Consider the following 26,546-nt stretch of genomic DNA (forward strand, 5'->3'; position numbering starts at 1 on the left):
ATGCAAGTCTTAGTGTTACATTCTAAGTTCTCACCACAAGAAACCTTCATACAACAATATGAAATAAAGGCTGACGATTTCTGCGTGTGTTCCGCTAGGAGACAATACAAGCTACATTTCATAGAGGCTATACAAATGTGGTCTAATGAATGGCTTTAAGGCACTTGGTAATTAGAGAAAAATCTCAGTTAACAACAAAAGTCTATTGAATAGACCCTTTTTAATGTCGATCACATTAACTTAATAGGGGAGTTTAATGGTGTAGTATTGGCTTTCCATTGTTAGATGAACACAGCAGACTTTAATCAGTTTTTTTCCACAAATTAATTTAGTTGCTTGGGTGGAAAAAAAGATCCAGTCTTTGGTTTGGAGGCTAAAATTAGTGTCTCAATATACTTGTCCCAGTGGTTGACACATTATTGTAAAATGAATGAGTATTTTGACTTTAGAATATATGAACATATGATACCCTGTTACTAAGTTCCCGCTGTGATAAAACAAATTAGGAGACCATGTAGTTTGCTGTAGCTAATGGGTGTGTGATGAGATTTAAATCTGGCAATTAAAGGGACACTATATATTTTCTGTCACCTATGACGCAGCACCATTTAATCATTTTGTTGTGCATAAATCTAATTGGTTTCCCCAGAATGGACTAGAATACAACCCCATTACAGGAAAACCAATTGTAAAGGGACATTGTTCACCCTGTTTATCGCTCATGCACGCTAACTACGCTCAAGGTAAAAAATGAGCGCTCTCGGGTTAACTCATTATATCATGATCGTGCTATCTCCCTCTTCCCATAAGCTTTTATGGGGAGCACTAAAAAAAGCCCTTTCCTTTTATTGCTCATGTACTAACCTGAAACTGCTCTAGATCAACCGGGCTAAAGCCAAAGGCTCATTAGGAATACTTCACATTCTTATGTTCTTCACTTAGAAGAAATTATTATTTTTATTTTTAATAGATATTTCTATATACATCTTAATATCTCTGTAAAATATACATTTACACATATAAACACATACATACACATACACACACACACACATATATATATACATATATATATATATATATATATATATATATATAAAAATACACACACACACATATATATATACATCTATATATATATATATATATATATAAAAATACACACACACATATATATATATATATATATATATATATATATATATATATATATATATATATATATATATATATATAAAAAATACACACACACACACACATATATATATATATATATATATATATATATATATATATATATATAATACACACACACATACATACATACTGTATATTGGTGCCCTTTCCAGTCAAATACCTTGCCATAGACCAGATCCCTTTTTAGCCCATTTAAAACCTTTTATCAATATAAATGTTATATTTTTTAGTTAAAAAAAATGTATATAAGTATAATACTTTATTTTATGGTGTTTTGCATGTGTCTTCTGAAACATTTTTTAATGCTTACACTTTACTTCAGTTCTCAAGTTGCACTAATAATTTTCATCTTGTAATATCAGCTCTATTAAGCACGGTCACGATATCCATTGAAAGCAATGGGTGCACGAGAGTGATGTTGGCTTTGCTAAAACTTGATCTGATTTACCATGGAGTGTTAAGTAATTTTAGGTTACAAGTTAATTTTAGCGCGACCCAGCGATACTACTTATTGCAACCCGCTCTACCATTAGCGTGCCACTATGGGGTCAATTTATTATTGTGCAAGCGGACATGATATGATGTAGCATATCATGTCCGCTGCACATCAATAAATGCAGACAGCGTTGATAAATTGACCCCTATGTGTTTTCAATGACTTATTATAACAGCTGTACAGTATAAATCTTATGGGAAATTTAGGTTTTATAATTGGTTTCTGCTAATGCAAACCACAACCCAATCAAATGGGCTGAACTTGCAGGGAGAGCAGTCCTCATTGGCTTATATCTATAATATTTAGATAGTGAGACCAATATTTAGAGGGTACAATGTCAAATGAACATTTCAATATTTATCTGTCCCACCCCCACTAGGAATGTGATTTCTTCTAAACATTGCTGTTTACATAGCTTTTCTGTAAGCATGGCTTTAGTATTGACATTTTCATTATAGATGGAGAAATAACAGGCTAAAATAGCTATTTCAGTTGTCAAAATAAAGTTGCAGATTTATTTGTAAACAATTTAATACACTCCAGCAGATACAATGGATCTTTGGAAACAAATTAGATAGGACAAAAGAAAAATCACAGTACAATGTGCTGCTTTCACATATAGATGACAAAAATAAACTTGAGGACAAGGTCCCTTTAAATATTGTTTTTAGCTTAAAAGGTACAGTAAATGTTAAAAATGATTCAGAAGATCTTACGTTTCATTTATTTAGTTTAAATATTTTTATATCAGAAACACCAGTGTTATTAAAAGCAGGAGTGTTTTTTTTGCCCGCCAGCGAATAGCAATGCAATTAACATGAGCAGGAGAGAGTGTGCCTAATGACATCAATAAGGGGTGGTGGTCACCGTCCAGTTGGCTGAACCATCCACAGTAGTAAAAAGGGAAAAACCTCCTGCATTTGGTGTGGTTGGGAGAGGCCTCACAGAGCAATAATAAAAGGTAATTTTCAATAACACTAGCAATCCAGATATATTAAAGGGACAGGAAACCCCAAACTTCTCTTTCATAATTTTATATATATATACATACATACAATTTTTAACATCTTTCAAATTTACCTTTTATATCAATATTGCTTCATTATCTTGTTATCCTTTGCTGAAGGAATAGCATTCTGTCTTCGGCCCCCTTCTCTTCTCAATCTACACGTCATCATTAGGTTCCCTAATAAAGTCCCATGGGCTTCAATATCATTTGTATGCCGATGACACTCAAATCTACTTCTCTGCTCCAGACTTATCTCCTTCCTTGCTAACCCGTGTCACTAACTGTCTTTCTCACATCTCTTCATGGATGTCCTCTCACTACCTTAAGTTAAATCTCTCCAAAACTGTTTTCCTTATTCCCCACCACCTTCTTCTAAAATCTCGACCCCATCTCTCTATAACTGTCGACAACTCCATCATTACCCCTACACCGCATGCCCAATGTCTCGGGGTCACATTTGACTCAGATCTTTTCTTTCCTTCACTCCTCACATTCAGTCCTTGGCTAAATCCTGCTGCTTCCACCTTAAAAACATCTCTAAAATTAGACATTTCCTTACACAAGACACAACTAAGATTTTAATCCACTCTCTCATCCTTTCCCGCCTTGACTACTGCGACTCTGTCTTCTCTGGTCTACCTAGCTGCCGCCTAGCTCCTTTATAATCCATAATGAATGCCTCTGCCAGGCTCATCTTCCTTACACGTCGCTCTTCATCTGCCGCACCTCTCTGCTAATCCCTTCACTGGCTTCCTCTTGCCTCCAGGATTAAACACAAAATTCTCACTCTGACATACAAAGCCCTCAACTGCACTGCTCCCCCCTATATCTCAGACCTTGTCTCTAGATACTCTACCTCCCGTCCCCTTCATTCTGCTCACGACCTCTTACTCTCCTCTCTTGTTACCTTCTCACATTCCCGTTTACAGGACTTCTCCAGACTCTGGCCCCTATCTTGTGGAACTCTCTGCCTCTCTCCAAAAGAGCCTCCCCTAGATTTGAAAGCTTCCAGCACTCCATAAAGACTCTACTATTCAGGGATGCATACAGCCTACACTAACCTTTCCTTATACCAGTTCCTCTCCTCTATTGCTATCTGCCATGAACCCTTTTAGAATGTAAGCCTAAGAGCCCAACTGCTTGCAGATCACCTTCACAAGGGCTGACTACAACAGTGCGACTCTAGGCAGGGCCATCTACCCATTTGATCCCTATAATTGCTTCCTTGTATACCGCCTATATTTATAGCGCTGTGGCATCTGTTGGTGCTCTACAAATAACTGATAATAATAATAATAGCATTACACTACTGGCATCTAGCTGAACACATCTAGTTAGCCAATAACAACAAACAAATGTATGCAGGCACCAATCACCACTAGTGTAGGATATGTGTGTATTCATTTTCAACAAGGGATACCAAGAGAACAAAGCACATTTGAAAACAGAACAAGTGTCTTAAAACTACATGCTCTATCTGATTCTTGCAGGTTTAATTTTGACTTTCCTATCCCTTTAAGTGTTTAAATAAAGCTTGGTTAAAATCTGCTGAACAGTTGTTAGCATTTACTGTTCCTTTAAGAAGGGTTTGTGAGAATATGAATGCTTTATTACTTGTCTTATTTGCAGTAACTGAAATCAATAGATGAGTAAATAGAGTTGTTCATTGAAGCTGTAGTTACATCGATTTATTGTCTATATTTTGTTGTTGATTTGTGTGTTTGTAAACAAAGGCCTAGATTACAAGTTTTGCGTTAGAGGCTATGCGGTACTACCGTGCAGTTTTGTCTCACCACTCACTTACCACTCACTTACCTGCAGCGCTGGTATTAAGATTTTTCAGAAACCCGTTGTTAAAAGACAAGTAGTGAGCGTTGAGCAAAATTTTGCTCATTACCGCACTCCAATACCAGCGCGCTGCTTAAGTCAGCGGTGAGCTGGGCGTACAGCTCCCTAACGCAGCCCCTTTAATTCCTATGGGGAAATAAAATATATGCTTACACCTAACACCCTAAGATGAACCCTGAGTCTAAACACCCCTAATCTTACATTTATTAACCCCTAATCTGCCGCACCCGACATCGCCGCCCCCTACATTATATTATTAACCCCTAATCTGCCGCTCCGGACACCGCCGCCACCTACATTATAGTTATGAACCCCTAATCTTTTGCCCCCAACATCGCCGACACATACATTATATTTATTAACCCCTAATCTGCCGCCCCCAATGTCGCCGCAACCTACCTACATTTATTAACCCCTTATCTGCCATCCCCAACGTCGCCGCCACTATATAAAGTTATTAACCCCTAAACCTAAGTTTAACCCTAACACCCCCTAACTTAAATATAATTACAATAAATCTAAATAAATATTACTATCATTAACTAAATTATTCCTATTTAAAGCTAAATACTTACCTATAAAATAAACCCTAAGCTAGCTACAATATAACTAATAGTTACATTGTATCTAGTTTAGGGTTTATTTTTATTTTACAGGCAAGTTTGTATTTATTTTAACTAGGTAGAATAGTTATTAAATAGTTATTAACTATTTAATAACTACCTGGCAAAAATAAAGACAAATTTACCTGTAAAATAAAACCTAACCTAAATTACACTAACACCTAACACTACACTATAATTAAATAAATTAACTAAATTAAATACAATTACCTAAATTAAATTAATTTAGCTAAAGTACAAAAAAACAACAACACTAAATTACAGAAAATAATAAGCAAATTACAGATATTTAAACTAATTACACCTAATCTAATAGCCCTATTAAAATAAAAAAGCCCCCCAAAATAAAAAAAGCTCTAGCCTAAACTAAACTATCAATATATAAATAGATTTATTGTAATTATATTTAAGTTAGTGGGTGTTAGGTTTAGGGTTAGACAGGTTTAGGGGTTAATAACTTTAATATAGTGGCGGTGACGTTGGTGGGCGGCAGATTAGGGGTTAATAAATGTAGGTAGGTGGCGGCGATGTTAGGGACGGCAGATTAGGGGTTAATAATATTTAACTAATGTTTGCGAGGCGGGAGTGTGGCGGTTAAGGGGTTAATATGTTTATTATAGTGGCGGAGATGTTGGGGGCAGCATATTAGGGGTTAAAAAGTGTAGGTAGGTTGCGGCGACATTGGGGGTGGCAGATTAGGGGTTAATAAATATAATGTAGGTGTTGGCGATGTTGGGGGCAGCAGATTAGGGGTTCATAAATATGATGTAGGTGGCGGCGGTGTCTGGAGCGGCAGATTAGGGGTTCCATTTTTTATTATACTGTTTGCGATGCGGGAGGGCATTGGTTTAGCGGTTAATAGGTAGTTTATGGGTGTTAGTGCACTTTTTAGCACTTTAGTTATTAGTTTTATGTTACGGCGTTGTAGCTACGGTATGGGGGAAGTCCCTTTAAGAATCATTACAACTACACAAAGTGACTTCCGGTTTGTTTAGCTAAGGTTACATGAGCTCCGCTTGCACATTCCTATGCACTTTGCTTTTAGTGATTCTCTTTTCTTTGTGTATAAAACAAGGGCAATACAAATCAGAGATCTTTTAGCCCTCTTTATTCCCTGTCTCTGCTAAAGAGCTTTACTGAGAGCTAAGTCCCCACCTGCCGCTGATGTGAATCTGACATTCAGTACACAGGCTGACAGTGAGCCGCTACAAATGATCTGTCAGTGCCCCCTCTGGTCAGCCGCTGATCATTGTCAGACTAACAGTTTGTGAATCCCGTCCGGGATAGATTTAATAAAGCTTAGGTGAAAAGCCAGCTCTCCTCTGTGTCTATGAGGTCTCTAGCAAACTTTATAAAGAATAACCCACCTGGGGACGTCACTATATTTCTGGAGCTTACAGTGAGAATAATAATTTGCAATTGATTAGGATACCTATATGCCTGATGATTTCAAAATAATTATATAGACATGAAACACCACATTTTTATTTCATAATTCATATAGAACATATCATTTTAAAGGGACAGTAAAGTAAAAAAAAATTTTTTTTTTCAGGATTTAAATAGGGCATGTCATTTTAAACAACTTTCCAATTTACTTTTATTACCAATTTTGCTTTGTTCTCTTGGTATTCTTAGTTGAAAGCTAAATCTAGGAGGTTCATGTGCTAATTTCTTAGACCTTGAAGACTACCTCTAATCTGAAAGCATTTTGACAGTTTTTCACCACTAGAAGGCGTTAGTTCATGTGTTTCATATAGATAACATTGAGCTCAGGCACGTGAAGCTCCTTAGAGTCAGCAATGATTGGCTAAAAATGCAAGTCTGTCAAAAGAACTGAAATAAGGGGGCAGTTTGCAGAGGCATAGATACAAGTTAATCACAGAGGTAAAAAGTGTATTATTATACCTGTGTTGGTTATGCAGAATTGAGGAATGGGTAATAAAGGGATTATCTATCTTTTAAACAACAAAAATTCTGGTGTTTACTGTCCCTTTAAACAACTTTCCAAGTTACTTCTTTAGACTAATGTGCTTCATTCTCTTGGTATCGTTTGTAGAAGGAGCAGCAATGCCCTACATGGAGGTATCTAAACACATCGGGTGAACCAATGACAAGAGGCATACATGTGCAACCACCAATCACCAGCTAGCTGCCAGTAGTGCATTGCATCTCCTGAGCCTATATAGGTAACGCTTTTCAACTAAGGCCACCAATAGAACATAGCAAATTCAAACATAGTAGTAAAATGAAAACTGCTTGCTTTATCTGAGCTGTGAAAGTTTTAGTTTGAACCTTTGTGGCCCTTTAAAGGGAAATTTGATAATAGAAGTAAATTGGAAAGATATTTAAAGGGACATGAAACACATTTTTTTCTTTCATGATTCAGACAGAGCACATGATTTTTTTTATCTATTTCTATAATCTAGTTTTTTTTTGTTCTTTTGGTAACCTTTGTAGTAAAGGATACCCACTAGGCCCAGAAACTACTGATTAGTGGATACACATATGTGACCCGATGTCTTCACTAGCTCCCAGTAGTGCATTGCTGCTTTTTTGACAAAGGATACCAAGTGAATTGGAAAGTTGGTTAAAATAGCATATTCTATCTGAATTATAAGAGTTTAAATTTAACCTTAATGTGCCTTTAAAATGACATCTATCTCTTGGTCTCATGTGCTGAAACTTAGACGAGGGTGTACTGAAGTGTGCTCTGACGTGTGCATGTGTCTTTAGCACTATTTGGCAGCAGTGTTTGCTACAATGTTTGCAACTATGTTAAATATACTTGCAGCTCCTGAGCCTACCTGAATATACTGTTATGGTAGGGAGCTAAATTTTAATAACAGATATCCTTTACTGCTGAAGACATGTTGTATCGCTATTTCTGAGTTTAGACTTTACTTTGCTGCCAACAGAGAGGCGTGTAGCCTAACTATTTAAAGGGATATGATACCCAAATGTTGAAAGTGCTGCAGCATAGCTGTAAAAAGCTGAGTAGAAAACATCACCTGAACAGCTCTATGTTAAATAGGAAGATCTTTACCTCAAAATTTCCTAAGTATTCAAACCCCACTGTAAAGAGACTTTAAACAGCCAATTAGAATGCTTGTCCCAGGGCTTGTAAGGGAGAGAGCAACTTGCATGTGCAGGCACAGTCACGTTATTTTCCTATTCAGTTTAAGGAAGTTTACTATAAAATCCCATGAGATCACAGCAAAGCAAAGCATGAGCTTCTGATTGGCAATTGTGTTTTTTCTTTCAACTTGCAACTGGACAGCAGCTGAAGTATAACTGTTTACAGAGCACTTACTCTGGTGAGCTGAAGAAATTGCGATGTAAAATATCTTCCTTTTTTACATAGAGATGCTCAGGTCTTGTCAGCTTTTTACAGGTATGCTGCATCACCTTCAAGTGATTTAGCAGGTGAGTATTATGTCCCTTTAACTCCAGCACACAATTAAGCATTGTCCTTTAGATAACGTAGGGTCCTCATATATGGGTTTATGTAAAACATTATGCCCATCTCCGTACGTTTTACCTTTACTGAAAGAGAGGGAGCCAAAGGGTTAAAATATGACATAAGAAAAATATACAAGTTAATGTAGGTGACTTTAGTGTGCTGGTGAAATGATTGTGCAATGCCGCCCCCTGCAGATTTGCGGCCAATCGGCCGTTAGCAGGGGGCTGTCCTCCACCTCAGATGTAAGACCGCTGCTGCTTTAAGTTAAGTTTCAGGCAGACCTAAAACTTCAGGGGTAGATTGCAAAAATACTGGACACTTATATGTCCAGTATTTTTAAAGACCCCTGTCAGCTAAATGTAAAGAGCCTTCTAGGCTTTTATGCATTAGAAATATGTCTCAAAAAGAAGTTACACTGTGCAATTTCTATTATATGTGTTACAGGCACTGAAGTAATTACAACTGGAGATTGTTGTAAGGAAAGATAGACCAATAGCACTCTATTCCCCTTGGTATATTATCATGATGTGTAAAGGTCACATAAAAAAATAGTTAAAATTCAACTTTAATAGGTATACTTTAAAAATGAGTGCTTTAAAATCACTTGTAGATATAAGGTGGCTTATATAAAGAGCTCTGTGAGCTATTCATCTGGTTGACACGATGTATTGTAGTAGTCTATGGGGCCCATTTATCAAAGGGCTTGCGGACCTGATCCGACACTGCGGATCAGGTCCGCAAGACCTCGCTAAATGCGGAGAGCAATACGCTCTCCACATTTAACATTGCACCAGCAGCTCACAAGAGCTGCTGGTGCAACGCCGCCCCCTGCTGACTCGCGGCCAATCGGCCGCCAGCAGGGAGCTGTCAATCAACCCGATCGTATTCGATCGGGTTGATTTCCGGCGGTTCCTGTCCGCCTGCTCAGAGCAGGCGGACAGGGTTATGAAGCAGCGGTCTTTAGACCGCTGCTTCATAACTTGTGTTTCTGGCGAGTCTGAAGACTCGCCAGAAACACGGCCCTTCAAGCTCCATACGGAGCTTGATAAATGGGCCTGAAAGAGTTGTATTGCAATATCACTTAGGAGAACTACTCAGGGTGCCTCCTATCATGTCACTACTGATTATCAAAGACAATACTCAGATGTGTTAAAGGGCCACTAAACCCAAAATCTTTCTTTCATGATTCAGATAGAGAATAGAAATTTAAACAACATTACAATTTTATTTATTTTGCTTCATTTTTTAGATATCCTTAGTTGATGAAAAAGCAATGCACATGGTGAGCCAATCACACGAGGCTTCTATGTGCAGCAACCAATCAGCAGCTGCTGAGCATATCTAGATATGCTTTTCAGCAAATAATATCAAGAGAATAAAACAAATTATATAATATAAGTAAATTAGAAAGATGTTTAAAATTGCATTCTCTTTCTAATTCATGAAAGAAAAAATGTGGGTGTCATGTCCCTTTAAGTCTGTCACAAGGTGGATTACAGTCTCACCAATTTAAAATGGTATATATTACAATCTAGTAAATGGCTATGGATCAAACAAATCTTGTCTAATGTGCAGAACAAGTAAGAATATTATGTAGATCCAGTCAACTGAGTAACAGGATGATATAATCTATTGAGGTTGTCTATAGGTTGAATTCACATATTATAAGGATCAGCTCATATGACTGCCTGTTACTTGGCCATTGATTGTGGAGACAATTGGCCGATTTAATTGCATAAGTAGGGGCAAGGGCATATGGGACCCTTCACTTTTAATGTTCTCAATATAGAATAAGACTGGTAATGTATGATATCTGAGCTGACACGCGTGTATACTCAGATTTTGTTAGGTTAGGCTGCACACGAATTATAATTAACGGACAGTGACTGTCAGTTTCACTGGTTCCATTTATAAACCACTGATAGACTACTGTTACTTACCAATATTTCTGATACTATGAATACATAGTGCTATTTGTATCTATCCTTACAACAATCTCCAGTTGTAATTAATTCAGTGTTCGTTTATGCACAGCACCTATGGGCTCTTATTATATTCTATAAGGCCAATCAAGCATCATTACAAGCCCTTCCCCGATATATACCTCTTAGTAGTGACATCACTTTTTCTCTTTTCAACAATAATGTGTTACAGGCAACCATAGGGGTATTCAATCATTGTGTACCTCTAGCAGCCAAGGGGGTCACATCACTGCTCTTTACATGTGTTACTAGTAATCAAGGGGATAAAATGACTGCTTAGTTGTGAAAAATATATGTGGTTGGATCAAGGGTGGGGCCTAAGGTTGAGCTTTTGTGGAGACAATGGGGTAGATTTAACAAATGTCAGACGGACATGATTCGCTATAGCGAACCATGTCCGCCCAACATCACTAAATGCCGACAACGTACGCTGCTTCTTAACTTATGTTTCTGGTAAGCCAGGAATATCGTGCGGAGCAAGCAGCATTGGCTTCTTGATAAGTCTCCCCCATTGTGTGAACCCAGCTACGTCCCATATCCAATCACCTATAGGTCATCCGGTATTTTTATGAAGCACAGCTGGCAGCCCTATAAGTGATGGTACCTCATGCAGTTATAATAGATTTGTTCCTATTTCTGCAAGCAATAATTGTGTGGGAAAAACTTACAAAAAAAGCCCACAAAAAATACCATTAGCATAGATTAATTGACTTGGGATTCTTAATGAATTCTACATTTAAGAAGGCATATCCCAGTAATATATTCCTCCGACTTTCTGCTAATTAAATCATATCTGATTGGTAGTTTTTCAGTGGGTGTCTCTGCAGTGCACAGCTCCCTTTCCTCTTTGAACGATCTGATGAGAGTAGTTTTGTTTTCACGGCTAATAGCTCCCTTGCTACAAGATCGGTATCTGCCTCCGTTTGCCAGGGTTTTATACACTTAACCCAGTGCAGAGCAATGTAGGGCCTCTGAGATTTACCACTACTATATGCTGCATATTTATAAAATGCAGATTTAATGTTCACTGAGAAATGTTTTAGCTTATAAGAAATTTAATTAAATGATTCTTGTATTTGTAAAGGTTCATGGTGCTCAGTTTTCATTTTCTGTTCCAACAAAAAAAGAGTGCTACAAAATGGGGGGGATGCTGTTACTGTGCTGATTCAGTCACATTTTTATAAGGGAGTTTTCATTATGAGCCAATGAGCAACACAGTCCCAGGACCAAAATATATACTACCCAGAATATGCTGTTAGTTCCACCTCAAAGGGACACTCTACTTGAAAATAGTTATTGTTTAAAATCCCTTTATAACCCATTCTCCAGTTTTGCACAACCAACATAGTTATATTAATATACTTTTTACCTCTTTTTTATACCTTGTATCTAAGCCACTGCAGATTGCACCCTTATCTCAGTGCTATTTACAAACTGTGCTATTTACAAACTTGCATTTTAGCCAAATAGTAATGGTTCATACATAAGTCTACGGGAGTGAGCACTATATGGCACACACGAACTAGTACTGTCTCGCTGTGAAAAGCTAATAAAATGCACTGAGATAGGCAGCTTGCAGGGGCTTAGAAACAGGCAGTGATTTAGAGGCTATCAAGTATATTAATATAAAAATGTTGGTTATGCAAAACTGGAGAATGGGTGGTAAAAACATTATCTGTCTTTTTAAACAATAGAAAAAAACAAGTAGACTTTAATATCTAAACAGCTTTTACTTAGCGTTTTTCCCACACAAAACATAATTTGGACATGTTTAACAGCTTTTGTATACATTTTGAGTAATATGTCCCTATATTTACTTTATATGTTTTTAGTCATCTGTCATAGATGTACTTCAACAATATTGTTGTAGCCCATTTTTGGTATCTAAAGGATTAACTGGAGTTTGTTCTCCCTACACTGTTTTGTAAAATCAGCTCAAGATATTTTTATTTAAATTTTTGGTTTGCAAGGTTGACCTTTAAATGTACAGTTTTATATTACTTATTTTTTTTTAAATAGTATTGAACATTTTTTTGTTTTATTTATGGTTCATTTAGAAAGCCTATGTTGCATCTTAAAGTGTGAACCATCATTTTGGTGGATTTTTCATAAAATAAATAGATAACCTGATTTCTAAAGATGCCCAGTATATAGCATGGTGTGTTTATCATTGGTCACATGGTTAAATACGCACGTTCTTTGCTTGCAGGTGTACCAGGAAGGAGCGGTGCGATCGCTCACATGAGCCCAGAAGATTTGCATCAGTGATACAGCAGTGTGTGAAGTTAACAGTGCATCCAAACAACATTTCTGTGTCACAGTATAATGTTCTGGTAAGTGTCGCTTATTGCCGTACACAGTTTATATTTTTATTTCTCTAACTATAACATTTTACAGAGGCGCTGAAGACTATATCCTCAATTTTATGCAGCACCTCCATTTCTTAAAGGGACAGTCAACATCAGAAGTTTTGTTGTTTAAAAAGGTAGATAATCCCTTTATTACCCATCACCCAGTTTTGCATAATCAGCACAGTTATATTAATACACTTTTTACCTCTGTAATTTCCTTGTATCTAAGACTCTGCAGACTGACCCCTTATTTCAGTTCTTTTGACAGACTTGCATTTTAGCCAATCAGTGCTCACTCCCAGGAGCTTCACGTGCATGAGCTCAATGTTATCTATATGAAACACATGAACCAATGCCCTCTAGAGGTCAAAATGCTTTCAGATTAGAGAGGCCTTCAATGTCTAAGAAAGCATATGAACCTCCTATGTTTAGCTTTCAACTAAGAATACCAAGAGAACAAAGCAAAATTGGTGATACAAGTAAATTGGAAAGTTGTTTAAAATTACATGTCCTATTTAAATCATTTTTTTTTACTTGACTGTCCCTTTAAATAGTTAAAACCATACATTTTAAGACAGCAGTTCCTATTCAAAGTCATTGACCTCTGACCAGGAATAAGGAGAGAGAGTACTCTAAGCCAGTGTTTCTCAACTGCGGTCCTCAAGTACCCCCAACAGGCCAGGTTTTCATTATAGCAGAACCAGTGCACATGTGAATTAATCAGCTGATCAGTAACCATGGTTACTAATCTGCTCTTACCCATCAACTGATTTTGTCACCTGTGCACTGGTTCAGCTATAATAAAAATCTGTCTTGTTAGGGGTTCTCGAGGACCACGGTTGAGAAACAATGCTATAAGTCGTGAATGTCAAAATCAAACTTCCAAGGAATAAATAGAGCATGCAAGTTTAAGAGAGTTTCCTATTTACTTTAATTCTCAAAATTATTTTGTTTTCTTTGTATTCTTTTTTTAAGAGCATACCTAGGTATATTCAGGAGCAGCAATGTACTACTGGGAGCTAGCTGCTGATTGGTGGCATTCATGCATTGCCTTTAGTAAGGTTAAACAAATATGGCTAGATTACAAGTGGAGCACTATTGTTAGCAATCTGATAAAAATTATTAATATAAATATTCCAAAAATGTGTTTTTATAAATGTTAAAAGGTATGGAATATGACAAAGACAACAAGGTAAACCCGACAGGAGTTATATTAAAGTACATAATGTATATATATATATATATATATATCATAAAATATTCAAAAAATATTATTTTTAATTATTAATAATTATTATAAAATATATTTAAATATTATAATAATTTATTATATTTTTTTAAGAACCTATATAATAATTATTTAGTAATAATATTTTTTGAATATTTTATTTAAACAAATACATTATTCACCCTAATATAACTTTTGTTGGGTTGTTTAGTGCAAAACCTGACAGGAGAAAAAAAAATAGTTCATGTGCGTTACACCCAAAGGTAGTTATTAATACTTTAAATTCCTATGTTCTTCTTATAGAAGAAAATTTTCTTTTTTATATATATACAGTATATATCTATCTATCTATCTATCTATCTATCTATCTATCTATCTATATATAAATATCTATATGTGTATCTGTATGTTCACATAGATATATAGATAAGTATCAGCAATATATTGGGCCAGCGTTTTAGCTGTTGATCTTTCTAGGTCTCATGGTCATAGAACGTTGTTTTTAAATTACCAAAGTTTAAAATAATTAACCAATAAAGATTGATTGTTTTAACGGTATGTTTGTGAACTACTGTTACACCAAGCACTATGTACACACTTAAATAATTTCTTCTTGTCGTAGTGGGGAAATGAGAGTTCTAAACGTGTATTCTTTCTGCAATCAGTGGATTTTCCCCCTTTTTCCCCTGATTGCTTCTTGTATATATATATATATATATATATATATATATATATATATATATATATATATATATATATATACAGGTGGCCCTCGTTTTACAACGGTTCAATTTACACCGTTTCAGAATAACAACCTTTTTTTCCAGTCATGTGACTGCTATTGAAAAGCATTGAGAAGCAGTGCATTTATTAAAATAGCCAGTAGGTGGAGCTGTTCGCGTGTGTTGCAGCAAAGCTAAGATAGCTGAAATTAATCATTTTAACCAGACCTGAGCTATTGAGCAGATTTCAAAGGAACAAGTCTATAAATCAGTCCAAATTGAAATGCATAGAAAGAACTGTTTGCAGAAAAATGCAAGTGAAGTCTGTGTTGTGTGATTATTTTGTTAGGTTTATAATGCTGTTTAGCAAATGTTTTTATTCATTTAACTTAGTTTAATTATATATTCTGTGTTGTGTGATTATTTTATTAGGTTTATAATGCTGTTTAGCATTTAAAGTCTTCATTTCAAAGCTTTAAAAATAATGTATTAGGTGTTACTTATGACAATTTTGAGAGGGGCCTGGAACCTAACTCCCTCACTTCCCATTGACTTACATTATAAACTGGGTTTCAATTTACAACGGTTTCGATTTACAACCATTCCGTCTGGAACCTAACCCTGGTGTAAACTGAGGGCTACCTGTATATATATATATATATATATATATATATATATATATATATATATATATATATATATATATATATATATATAAAAACATAAAAAAGATGATTATATTCTATGTGAAGAACAATTAAATGTTAAATATTCATAACTACCTTCGTCTATAGCGCTGTTGGTCTAACTCAGTATTGAGTTAGCAAGTGAGCGATAAGTGTTAGTTTTTTTTTTTTAAAGCGCGATCCATTTAAGATTGTTGGGAGAAAATAAACTGGTTGTGAAATCTGAAGTCCTTAACCCCTTAATGACCACAGCACTTTTCCATTTTCTGTACGTTTGGGACCAAGGCTATTTTTACATTTTTGCTGTGTTTGTGTTTTGTGACCACCAAAAAACACCCATGCAAAATAGTTTCTAAATTTTGTCCTGAGTTTAGAAATACCCAATGTTTACATGTTCTTTGCTTTTTTTGCAAGTTATAGGGCAATAAGTACAAGTAGCACTTTGCTATTTCCAAACCACTTTTTTTCAAAATTAGCGCGAGTTACATTGGAACACTGATATCTTTCAGGAATCCCTGAATATCCCTTGACATATATTTATATATATATATTTTTAGTATTAATCTAGGCACATTTTGGTATATTTCATGCCACCCTTTCACTGCCAAATGCGATCAAATAAAAAAAATCGTTCACTTTTTTCACAAATTTTTTCACAAACTTTAGGTTTCTCACTGAAATTATTTACAAACAACTTGTGAAATTATGGCATAAATGGTTGTAAATGCTTCTCTGGGATCCCCTTTGTTCAGAAATAGCAGACATATATGGCTTTGGCATTGCTTTTTGGTAATTAGAAGGCCGCTAAGTGCCACTGTGCACCACACTTGTATTATGCCCAGCAGTGAAGGGTTTAATTAAGGAGCATGTAATGAGCTTCTAGGATTAATTCTAGCTTTAGTGTAGTGTAGTAGACAACCCCAAGTATTGATCTAGGCCAATTTTGGTATATTTCATGCCATAATTTCACCGCCAAATGCGATCAAATTAAAAAAAACAGAAAATTTTCCACAATTTTAGGTTTCTCACTGAAATTATTTACAAACAGCTTGTGCAATTATGGCACCAATGGTTGTAAATTCTCCTTTGGGATACCATTGTTCAGATATAGCAGCCATATATGGCTTTGGCGTTGCTTTTTGGTAATTAGAAGGCTGCTAAATGCCACTGTGTACCACACGTGTATTATGCCCATCAGTGAAGGAGTTAATTAGGTAGCTTGTAGGGAGGTTGCAGAGTTAATTTTAGCTTTATTGTAGAGATCAGCATCCCACCTGACACATCCCACCCCCTGATCCCTCCCAAACAGCTCCCTTCCCTCCCCCACCCCACAATTGTCCCCGCCATCTTAAGCACTGTCAGAAAGTCTGCCAGTACTAAAATAAAAAGGTATCTTTGAATTTGTATTTTTTTTATAGCATATTTACATATGCTGCTGTGTAGGATCCCCTCTTAGCCCCCAACCTCACTGATCCCCCCAAACAGCTCTCTAACCCTCCCTCTCTACCTTATTGGGAGCCATATTGTTTACTGTCAGCTGTCTGCCAGTACCGAGTTTGCAAAAAATGTGTTTTTTTTTATTATTATTTTTTTCTTTCTGTAGTGTAGCTTCCCCCCCACAGACCAACCCCCTGCCTGATCGTTTATAATAAAAAAAAGCTTGCCTTCCCCCCCTTTTTCCCACTGTTCACAACAAATTTGCCGTAGTGTAGCAGTTCCCACCCGCTCCCTCCCTGTGCACGCGCACCCGTTAGTGCGCACCCCCTGCTACCCCCACCTACGACCCCCCTCTCGACGTCATAGGGCCCATCGATGGCCACCCATCTGCCTCCCACGTCAGCTCCCACCCACCAGCCATACCGGCCATCAGAGTGGCTCTCTCTGCATCGGATGGCCAAGGGGTGTTATTGCAGGATGCCTCTATATCGAGGCATCACTGCAATAACTGAAAAGCCTGTACGTCATCGGTCATTAAGGGGTTAAGCTTTAGCTTGAGAGCAATTTACTTTAAACTTGTAATACACAAGCTAACCCTCCACATTAAAAGTTTACTTCCAGTAGTGTTTAAGTTACACAATATAAAAAACACTAAGTTACACAAAATAAAAAACACTAAGTTACACAAAATAAAAAATAAATTATCAAATATTTAAACTAATTACACCTAATCTAATAGCCCTATCAAAATAAAAAAGCTCCCCTCAAAATAAAAAAAACCCCTAGCCTACACTAAACTACCAATGGCCCTTAAAAGAGCCTTTTTTGCGGGGATTGAGCTTGCATTCTATTGGCTATTCCAATCAGCCAATAGAATGCAAGCTCAATCCTATTGGCTGATTGGATCAGCCAATAGGATAAAAGCTCAATCCTATTGGCTGATTGCAACAGCCGATAGGAGTTTTTCCCCTTTAATTCCGATTGGCTGATAGAATTCTATCAGCCATTTGGAATGTCATTTAAAGGAAACTTCATTCTTCAAGAGACGTTGTAAGAAGAGGATGCTCTGTGCCGGATGTCTTGAAGATGGAGCCGCTCCGCGCCAGATGGATGAAGATAGAAGATGCCGTCTGGATGAAGACTCTGCCTGCTTGGATGAAGACTTTTGCCTGCTTGGATGAAGACTTCTGCCGGCTTCGCTAAGGACTACTGCCGATTGGATGAGGATGGATGTCCGGTCTTCGAAAACTGTAAGTGGATCTTTGGGGGTTAGTGTTAGGTTTTTAAGGGTTTATTATTGGGTAAAAATACTATTAAACTTTTAAAAATAAAATACTACCACACAGCCCACTAGACTCACTCTCCACTACTGATTTGTGGTTTTGTGCAACCTTTGTACCACGTACATTTTTTAAGATCCCCATTCATCCATGTTCACGATAATCTGGTTATATTAAAACTTTCTTTGTCTACAAGCTAGAAGCTCTCTGATCTTGCATAGTTTGTCCCCTCTAAAAACAATAAGATATGTCCATGAACCTCAAGCTGCCTGTGAACTGCTTCCTAAAGAAACAAATTGGGCATTAAGTAAAGTAGCTTGGTTCTACGTGGTAGCACCTAGCACTGATGAAACCTCTCTGAAGCCAATACAAATCAATAAGTGGCTTTGTTTAAAGGGTCATTACATTTAAAAATGTTACATTTGAATGTTTGCACTGCCTGTCTGTAGTGAGCTGGTGACCCCTGATTACCTCTCGTCACCACTCCAACCGCTGTGTACTCCGCCAGCTTTGCGCTGGCAATTCACTGCTTCCTTTGCTGTTACATCTCATAGCAGTGTAGCAGTGAAAACATTTTTGTAAATTGAACATATGAAAAAGCACCAACCCCTTAATGATGTAAAAACTAACATTTTACAGCCTTAATAATTGGTTAAAGGGACTGTATTTGATCCTTAATGCCAAGGAACTTATAGTGTGTGTATATATATATATATATATATATATATATATACTGTATGTCAACACAGTCCTAAAAGCAGAGGGGCATGTGACCTATAAATGTGCAGTTGGACATTATCCCTTTAAAGGGTGTGAATGTCAAACAGAACTTTCATGGCTCAGACAGAGCAGGCAATTTTAAGAGACTTTTCATTTTACTTATATTATCAAATTACCCTTAGTTAAAAAGCATACCTATTACCTAGGTAGGGTCGTAAGCAGCACTACTAGACACTAGCTGGTGATTGGTGGCTACCACACATATATGCCTGTAGCCATTGGCTCACCGGATGTGTTCAGCTAGCTCCCAGTCGTGCATTGCTGTTCAGAAGCTAACTTTAAACACATAGCAAAAGCATGTTATTATGGCACTATTGCTGGCATATAACTTTCTTTATCTTTAGGTAACTCTACCCTAGCAACAGACTGTGTGCAGTTACCAAAGCTAAAAACCTGTTTAATGAAAGTCTTAGCACTGCTTAGTAATTACAGACGCCTATCTCTGTATGACCATGATTTAAAAAATAAAAAAAATACACTTCTGAAAATTATATATATATAAAAGAATAGAGTAATTGATTTTCTTTTGTGAAAATGCTCTTGATTGCAGTCTTCTGGGGTAATTATTTGCAGCAGAATTATTTTAAAGATTTACAAGTTCTATTTTGAATAGATCATCTTTGGAGAGCAAAAGAAGAAGAACAATTTTATTTCAGCATAATTTGCTCATCCTTGAAATTGTCAATTTCTTTCTCCGTCTCATCTTTTCTCAGTGTGAGTGGTTCAATTGTCCGTCCGTCACTCGCTTCACATATTGTACTCGTGCTATTGTAAAAAAATAAATAAGCCATGTTCAATATTGAACAAATTCTACTGGTAGAGTAAAAGTTATATACCTTATTGATCTTTAAAAAATATTTGTCATAGCATGCTGTAGTTTTTTTTAGTTTTCCTGGAATCTATTTGTATAAATGTATATTCCTTTATACTATATGATATTATTGCAGTAGTGTGTTGATTTGAGTTACGTAACAAAAGATTATGAAGTCTAAAGTGGTTGTCAGTTGTAATATATTTTTTCAGATTTCACGACAAGTGGCAACAGAAAAAAAGTGAAACTGTTTCATAGTCACAGGTTACATTCTAAAAACATACACTAGGTGCCAGATTACAAGTAGAGCGCTAAATATTGCTTTAGAGAAAGCGATACTTGAGCTCCACTGTGTAATACCAGCGCACGCTAATGTGCGCTGGTATTACAAGTTCACAGCAATGCGAACGCGACCTCACGTTCGCATTGCTGGGAATGCTTCCATAGGCTCCAATGGGAGCCTCGTTCTGATGCCATCAGAGATGGCTTCAGAACTTGAGCGCAGCAAAGGGGTTAAGTAGCGAAGCGATGGCAGCTATTTTAAATATATATATATATATATATATATATATATATATATATATATATATATATATATATATATATACTGAATCCAAATAGTGCACTCTCACTAGCCAACCACAAATAAAGACCAGGGTGCTTAAAGTAATATGCAATCAGATCAGGTAATAAGCATTCGATGGATTTAAGCACAGCACACTTTATTAGGCAGTGACGTTTCGGTGCATTCGCCCCTTCTTCAGACAACCCAAAATGTGATACAAACAGTGTTAAATACCCAACAAACCCCTCCCCCATCTTAATTCAGCCAATCCAATACATCAAATCAAATCAATAGGAGATGTATATAAACATAACATCAAAGTAGATCAACATTAGTGTATTTTCATCAATAATACAACAGATGTGCTCAGTTTAATGAAACTAATGTGATGTGGTATTATGAAAAAGTGACAACATAATAAATGAATATGGATCAAATTAAAAAAATCAGCATTGATGTTCAATACAGCCTCTATAGCGCACAACAAGGATTTAGCACATCAGACACTCACATAAATTAGAAAAACCATAAAACTATTTGGGAAAGAAAAACTTATTGTTCAAAATAATGCTTGACATACATAAATAACGGCACCTAAATCCGCCATTACCTACCACGCTCAACTTGACGTGTTCTGCAGGGGGCGTGGTCCCAAACTGACCTCAAACCAATGTGATCCAAAACCTCGTCACACACAGGGCCGTGTTTGGCGTTACCATGGCAACAAGCAATGACGCCACAACGTCCACCAAGCAGCGGCTCCAGTTACATGTTGACACACTCAATACACTCCACTTAATAGTGAACAAAGTGGCTCAGCTATCACTCAAAAAACATGAGGCATGTGCATCAAATCAAAGTATAACCAAAAGGGCACAGTGAGCAGCTGTGTACACTGTAGAGGGATCGTGGGACATCATTTAAACCGGCCGTAATCACTGGATACCATAAAGACTGGCTTAAGCATCAACAACACTGTAATATGAATACCCACACTACATATGGCCGTGAGTTAACTGTCATGTAACTATCTGACCTATACTGTCACAGTAAGATACCAATGGGACTGTTATGGGCAAATTATCAACTCGTTATTATCGTGTGGGGACTTGAATAACACTACAAGAGTCCAACCTATACAAAATCCCACCTATATTTAAAAAGAGACTACTGATCAATGGCTTATGGACCACACACCACAAAAAGTACACAGAAACATAGTACTGGCTGAGTCCTAATATAGCTTAAGTCTAACCAATAACATGGTACCCCTTCGTACTAATAACAATAAGTGGGAATGCCCATTGTCCTGTGGGCACTCTAAGTGTCACATAAGCAGGGGGCCTCCCCATGCAGGCTAATCTGTCGTCCAGGGCTCCACTCACACCACAGTATTAGTGTGGAGCTCCACACAACTAGACAGCCACACAACAAGGTCCCCCATTAGCATCAATCCAATGGGGAGATATTAACATAGGCTCCAACAGCCATTAAACTCTGAGCTAGAAGTAACAGCCTTGTGTCTCCTAGAATATGGTATTAAAGGGTAGACTTTAGGTGAATGGAATCTAAGTGGACTCTCAGTGTACCCATGGGGGCACGATAGGATGTGCGTGGACTCTCAATAATCTCATGCGAAGTGGTATGGTAGAAACATCACAAAAGTTCCAGCTACAAGGCAGGTATCATAGAAAACAATGCCAATCCACATTTGTATTAAGTCCACCAGGTTGCACCGTTCCCAATCTGTGGATCCACTTGGCTTCAATTTGTAGGAGCCTCTTCTTTCTATTGCCCCCTCGTCTCAATGTTGGCACATGATCAATAAGAATGAAGCGTAGATCCTTCACAGTGTGGTTCATCTGTAAAAAATGGCGTGCCACAGGTTGTTCCGATTTATCATCTTTGAGTGCAATTCTGATAGCACTCCGATGGTTCGCCATCCTCTTCTTGATGTCATCATCCGTCTTACCGACGTAATAAATCCCACACGTCCCACACGTGCAGTTAAGCAAATAAACCACAAATGGGGTAGAACAGGTCAGGTGGTGTTGAATTTTAAAACTCTTATTAGTGTGTGGATGGTGGAACGTTTTACTCTGTATCATCGAGTTACATGTTGTGCATCCAAGGCACTTGAAGCATCCCTGTCTCTTGGATTGTAACCAAGTATCCTTAGTGTATGAATGTCTTGGGTCGGTATTCATAAGAAGATCTTGGAGGTTGCGTCCTCTTTTATACCCCATCCTGGGTGGGAGAAATTCTTTGAATGGTAATTGTTGGTCTGTAGTCAGTAGATCCCAGTGATCCTTCACCGATCTTGCAACAATATATATACTTACTTACTTATATATGTATGTGTTAATATGTGTATATACACATTAACACATAAATATATATGTATATAAGGCAGCATATACTTTTATGTATTTACTGGGAACACACATTACCCATAGAGCGCAATGTAAAGGCACTTTTCAGTGCCGTTTTTTTTTTTTTTTAACACCTCACTCCCGCCAACTTTAGTCCCAAAATACTGTCTAGTGCAGTAATTTTATTTAAAATAAATATGCTGCTATCTTTATTGTTTAATAAAATGCACTAGTCTGTATTTTGAGGCCATTTGTGGCACATTTATAAAATTAACCTTAATCTGATCTCTGGTTAATTTTATAAGCGCTAATTGCTACCTTGAGTTCACTTGTAATCTAGCCCTATATTGGTACAAAGCTTTAAAACATGATTGGGATACTCAAAAATACAAAATCTGACAATTCTTGTTGGTATACCCCTCTGGGTTTTGAACTTGATTAGAGATTGTTCAGTGAAACAAAGCAACTGTATAAAGCTTGATGCATTCAAAATGGAGCAATCACATCTCAATGCTTATTAACCCTCAATGGTTTGGAATCATTCACATTCATGAACAAACAGTGCTTCCCTAATTCATCTCTTGATATTGTTTAAGTTTAAAGGGATACTAAACCCAATTTTTTTCTTTAATGATTCAGATAGAGCATGTGATTTTAAGCAACTTTCTAATTTACTCATATTATCAAATGGGTTACACTTGCTTATTGGTGGCTAAATGTAGCCACCATAAAGCAAGCACTATCCATGGTGCTTTATTACAACTTCATTACAACTAAGCAACTACACAAGATATCACTAACATTCCGGATCTGACTTTATAGAGTTTGCCATCACTTTAAAGGGACAGTAGTAGTTTTCATATAACTGCATCTAATAGACATTACTATAAAAAATAAGATGCACAGATACTGATATAAAAATCCTGTATAAAACGGTTTAAAAACTTACTTAGAAGCTCTCAGTTTAGCTCTTTTGAAAAGGTAGCTGGAAAGCCCACTGCAAGTGGGAAATAAGACACTCCCCCCTCCCCCGCATATGAGAAGACACTTTACACAAATAGGAGCAAGCTGGAGTAGGTAGCTGACGGTATTCTCATAAAACTTTAGGGCTTGGTTAGGAGTCTGAAAATCAGAGCAACATTATTTAAAAATAAGCAAAACTATAAAAAAAACTTTAAAAAAAAAAACTTTATGGGCTATAGAAATAGATCATCTGCAAAACATTTATGCAAAGAAAAAATGAGTGTATAATGTCCCTTTAAGTTGCTAAAGCCTTGCACCAACAAACACAACCCTAGTCTCCCTCTATGAATATTTGATGAATATTTAAATGTTGATGTTGCTGGTGTTTCTTTTTAAAATGTCAAGCTGTACAAAAAATGCACTTTCAAGGCACAGGACAGACAGAGACATTTGTCATCGGCCCTGTAATCTCCACTGTATAAAAGTATAAAAGTAGACATTGTTTTTAAATTAAAAAAACCCCAAAAGAGACATGAAATGTTTTCTTTCATAATTTAGAATTTCCTATTAACTTCTATTATCAAATTTGCATCGGTCTCTTGTTATTCTTTGTTGAAGAGATAGTTAGATAGGAAGCGTTCACGTGTCTGGAGCACTACATGACAGGAAATAGTGCTGCCCTCTAGTGCTTTTACTGATGTATAACGTTGCAAAACTACAGCCAAATAGTACTGCAGACATGCACACTCCTGAGCTTACATTCCTGCTTTTCAAAAAAGGACAACAAGAAAACAAAGAAAATTTGATAGTAGAAGTAAATTTGAAAGTTACACACTGAACCCAAATTTTTCCTTTGTGATTCAGATAGAGCATGACATTTTAAGCAACTTTCTAATTTACTCCTATTATCAAATGTTCTTCATTCTCTTGGTATCTTTATTTGAAATGCAAGAATGTAAGTTTAGATGCCGGCCCATTTTTGGTGAACAACTTGGGTTGTTCTTGCTGATTGGTGGATAAATTAATCCACCAATAAAAAAGTGCTGTCCAGAGTACTGAACCAAAAAAAAAAAAAAAAAAAAAAAAAAAAAAAAAAAAAACTTAGCTGCCTTCTTTTTCAAATAAGGATAGCAAGAGAATGAAGAAAAAATGATAATAGGAGTAAATTAGAAAGTTGCTTAAAATTGCATGCTCTATCTGAATCATGAAAGAAAAAAATTTGGGTTCAGTGTCCCTTTAAGTTGCTAAATATAAATAATTTACTTCACAAAGTCATTAGATTAAAAAAGAGCGTTTTGAAGTTTACCTTATTAATGTTCCTGCTTGAACGTCATCTCATATTATTATGTAGGTAAAATTAAAACCAGACAGAAACTATGACTAAAGTCAGAATTCATCTTGCACAATTCGGATAGTGCATGTATTTTACGACACCTTTAAATTCACTTCTATTTTCAGATGTGCTTCGTTCTCTTGGAATCCCTTGTTGAAAAAGAATACGCACATATCCTAGACTAGTGGGAGCTAGCTGCTGATTGGTGCCTGCACACATTTGTCTCTTGTGATTGGATAACTAGAGGTGTTCAGCTAGCTCTCAGTAGTGCAATGCTGTTCATTCAGCAAAGGATAAAAAGAGAGTGAAGCAAATTTGATAATAGAATTACATTTGAAAGTTGTTTAAAATCGTATGTTCTATCCAAACCGTGAAATACAATTTTGGGGTTTTCTGTCCCTTTAAGGCTGAAACAGCTTTGCATTAGAATAGGCTCGGATTATATTTAATTTGAAATCTTAATTTATAATAAAACAGGAAATCTCTATTAAATGTCTATAAAAGTTTTTGTTCTTAGTACCAGATTTTTAACTATTATGTTATTTCCTTTTTTTTATTTTAAAATAAATTGAAAATTGTGTTGTGTAAAATGCTACAATTTGATTGTTTTGTCGTTTCATTTTCAGCTGGTGCTGGAAGCGCACAACGTTCCTGAGCTGTCTGCTGGCGTCAACTGCACGTTTGAGGATCTTTCTGAGATGGACGGTTTTGTGATTGGAAATCAGATCAGATGCATTTCTCCAGCAGAAAAGGAAGTGCCCAGAATTATCACAGAGAACGGTAAGTGAGGTCCTATTAATGCCAATGACACTTTATTAATATGTAACTTTCTGTCCCTTAGTGATTGGTTGCAGCTCTCTCTGGCAGCAGAGGTGTAAATCAGTATTGTCTACTTCAACCTCAAAGTTTTTCTGTTATCTCAAAGTTTAACTTTATTAGGGCCAGATTACAAGTGGAGCGCTATTTAGCGCTTTCGCTGGAGTGCTAATTGTGCTAGAAGTAAACTTTTTGTGCGCTTCGCGTTTGCGCTAACCAGACGCATGCAAACAGCTTACTTCTAGAGCAAATTAGAATATCTCGCATGCAATAACGTATTCCCAATAGAAGTCAATGGAGCAAAAAAGTGGGAAAAAAAGCACCCTACTCGTGCGCTAACCCGAAATTATGTTCTTAAGGGCGCTAACCCGACATGAAGAGATCTCTATGTTAAAGCCCTTTGCAGGCTTTTTTTTTCTTCCTAACACCTGAGACCTCATATCTTTGAGCCCTTTTAACTATTTATAACTATATATATATATATATATACACGAAACAAAGATTGCACTCACAGGTCTTTCTTCAACTTAAGTACAAGTACTTTAATGTGGAACGTTTCCCCTTCATCAGCATACATCAGTGAT

The 26,546-nt window shown here is 36.6% G+C and overlaps 1 protein-coding gene across 1 annotated transcript in view; it reads left to right on the forward strand.

Annotated features, from left to right (window-relative positions):
- The window catches only part of PLXNA4 (plexin A4), a 1,088,215-nt gene that overhangs the window by 736,387 nt on the left and 325,282 nt on the right, over nucleotides 1-26,546 (forward strand). Inside the window, exons 6-7 of the mRNA XM_053716394.1 lie at nucleotides 12,828-12,951; nucleotides 25,773-25,926. Of these exons, the coding sequence (XP_053572369.1) occupies nucleotides 12,828-12,951; nucleotides 25,773-25,926 (278 nt within the window). The remainder of the gene's footprint in view (nucleotides 1-12,827; nucleotides 12,952-25,772; nucleotides 25,927-26,546) is intronic.

This window comes from Bombina bombina, chromosome 6 (genome assembly GCF_027579735.1).
Source record: "Bombina bombina isolate aBomBom1 chromosome 6, aBomBom1.pri, whole genome shotgun sequence".
In the NCBI taxonomy this organism is placed as follows: domain Eukaryota; kingdom Metazoa; phylum Chordata; class Amphibia; order Anura; family Bombinatoridae; genus Bombina; species Bombina bombina.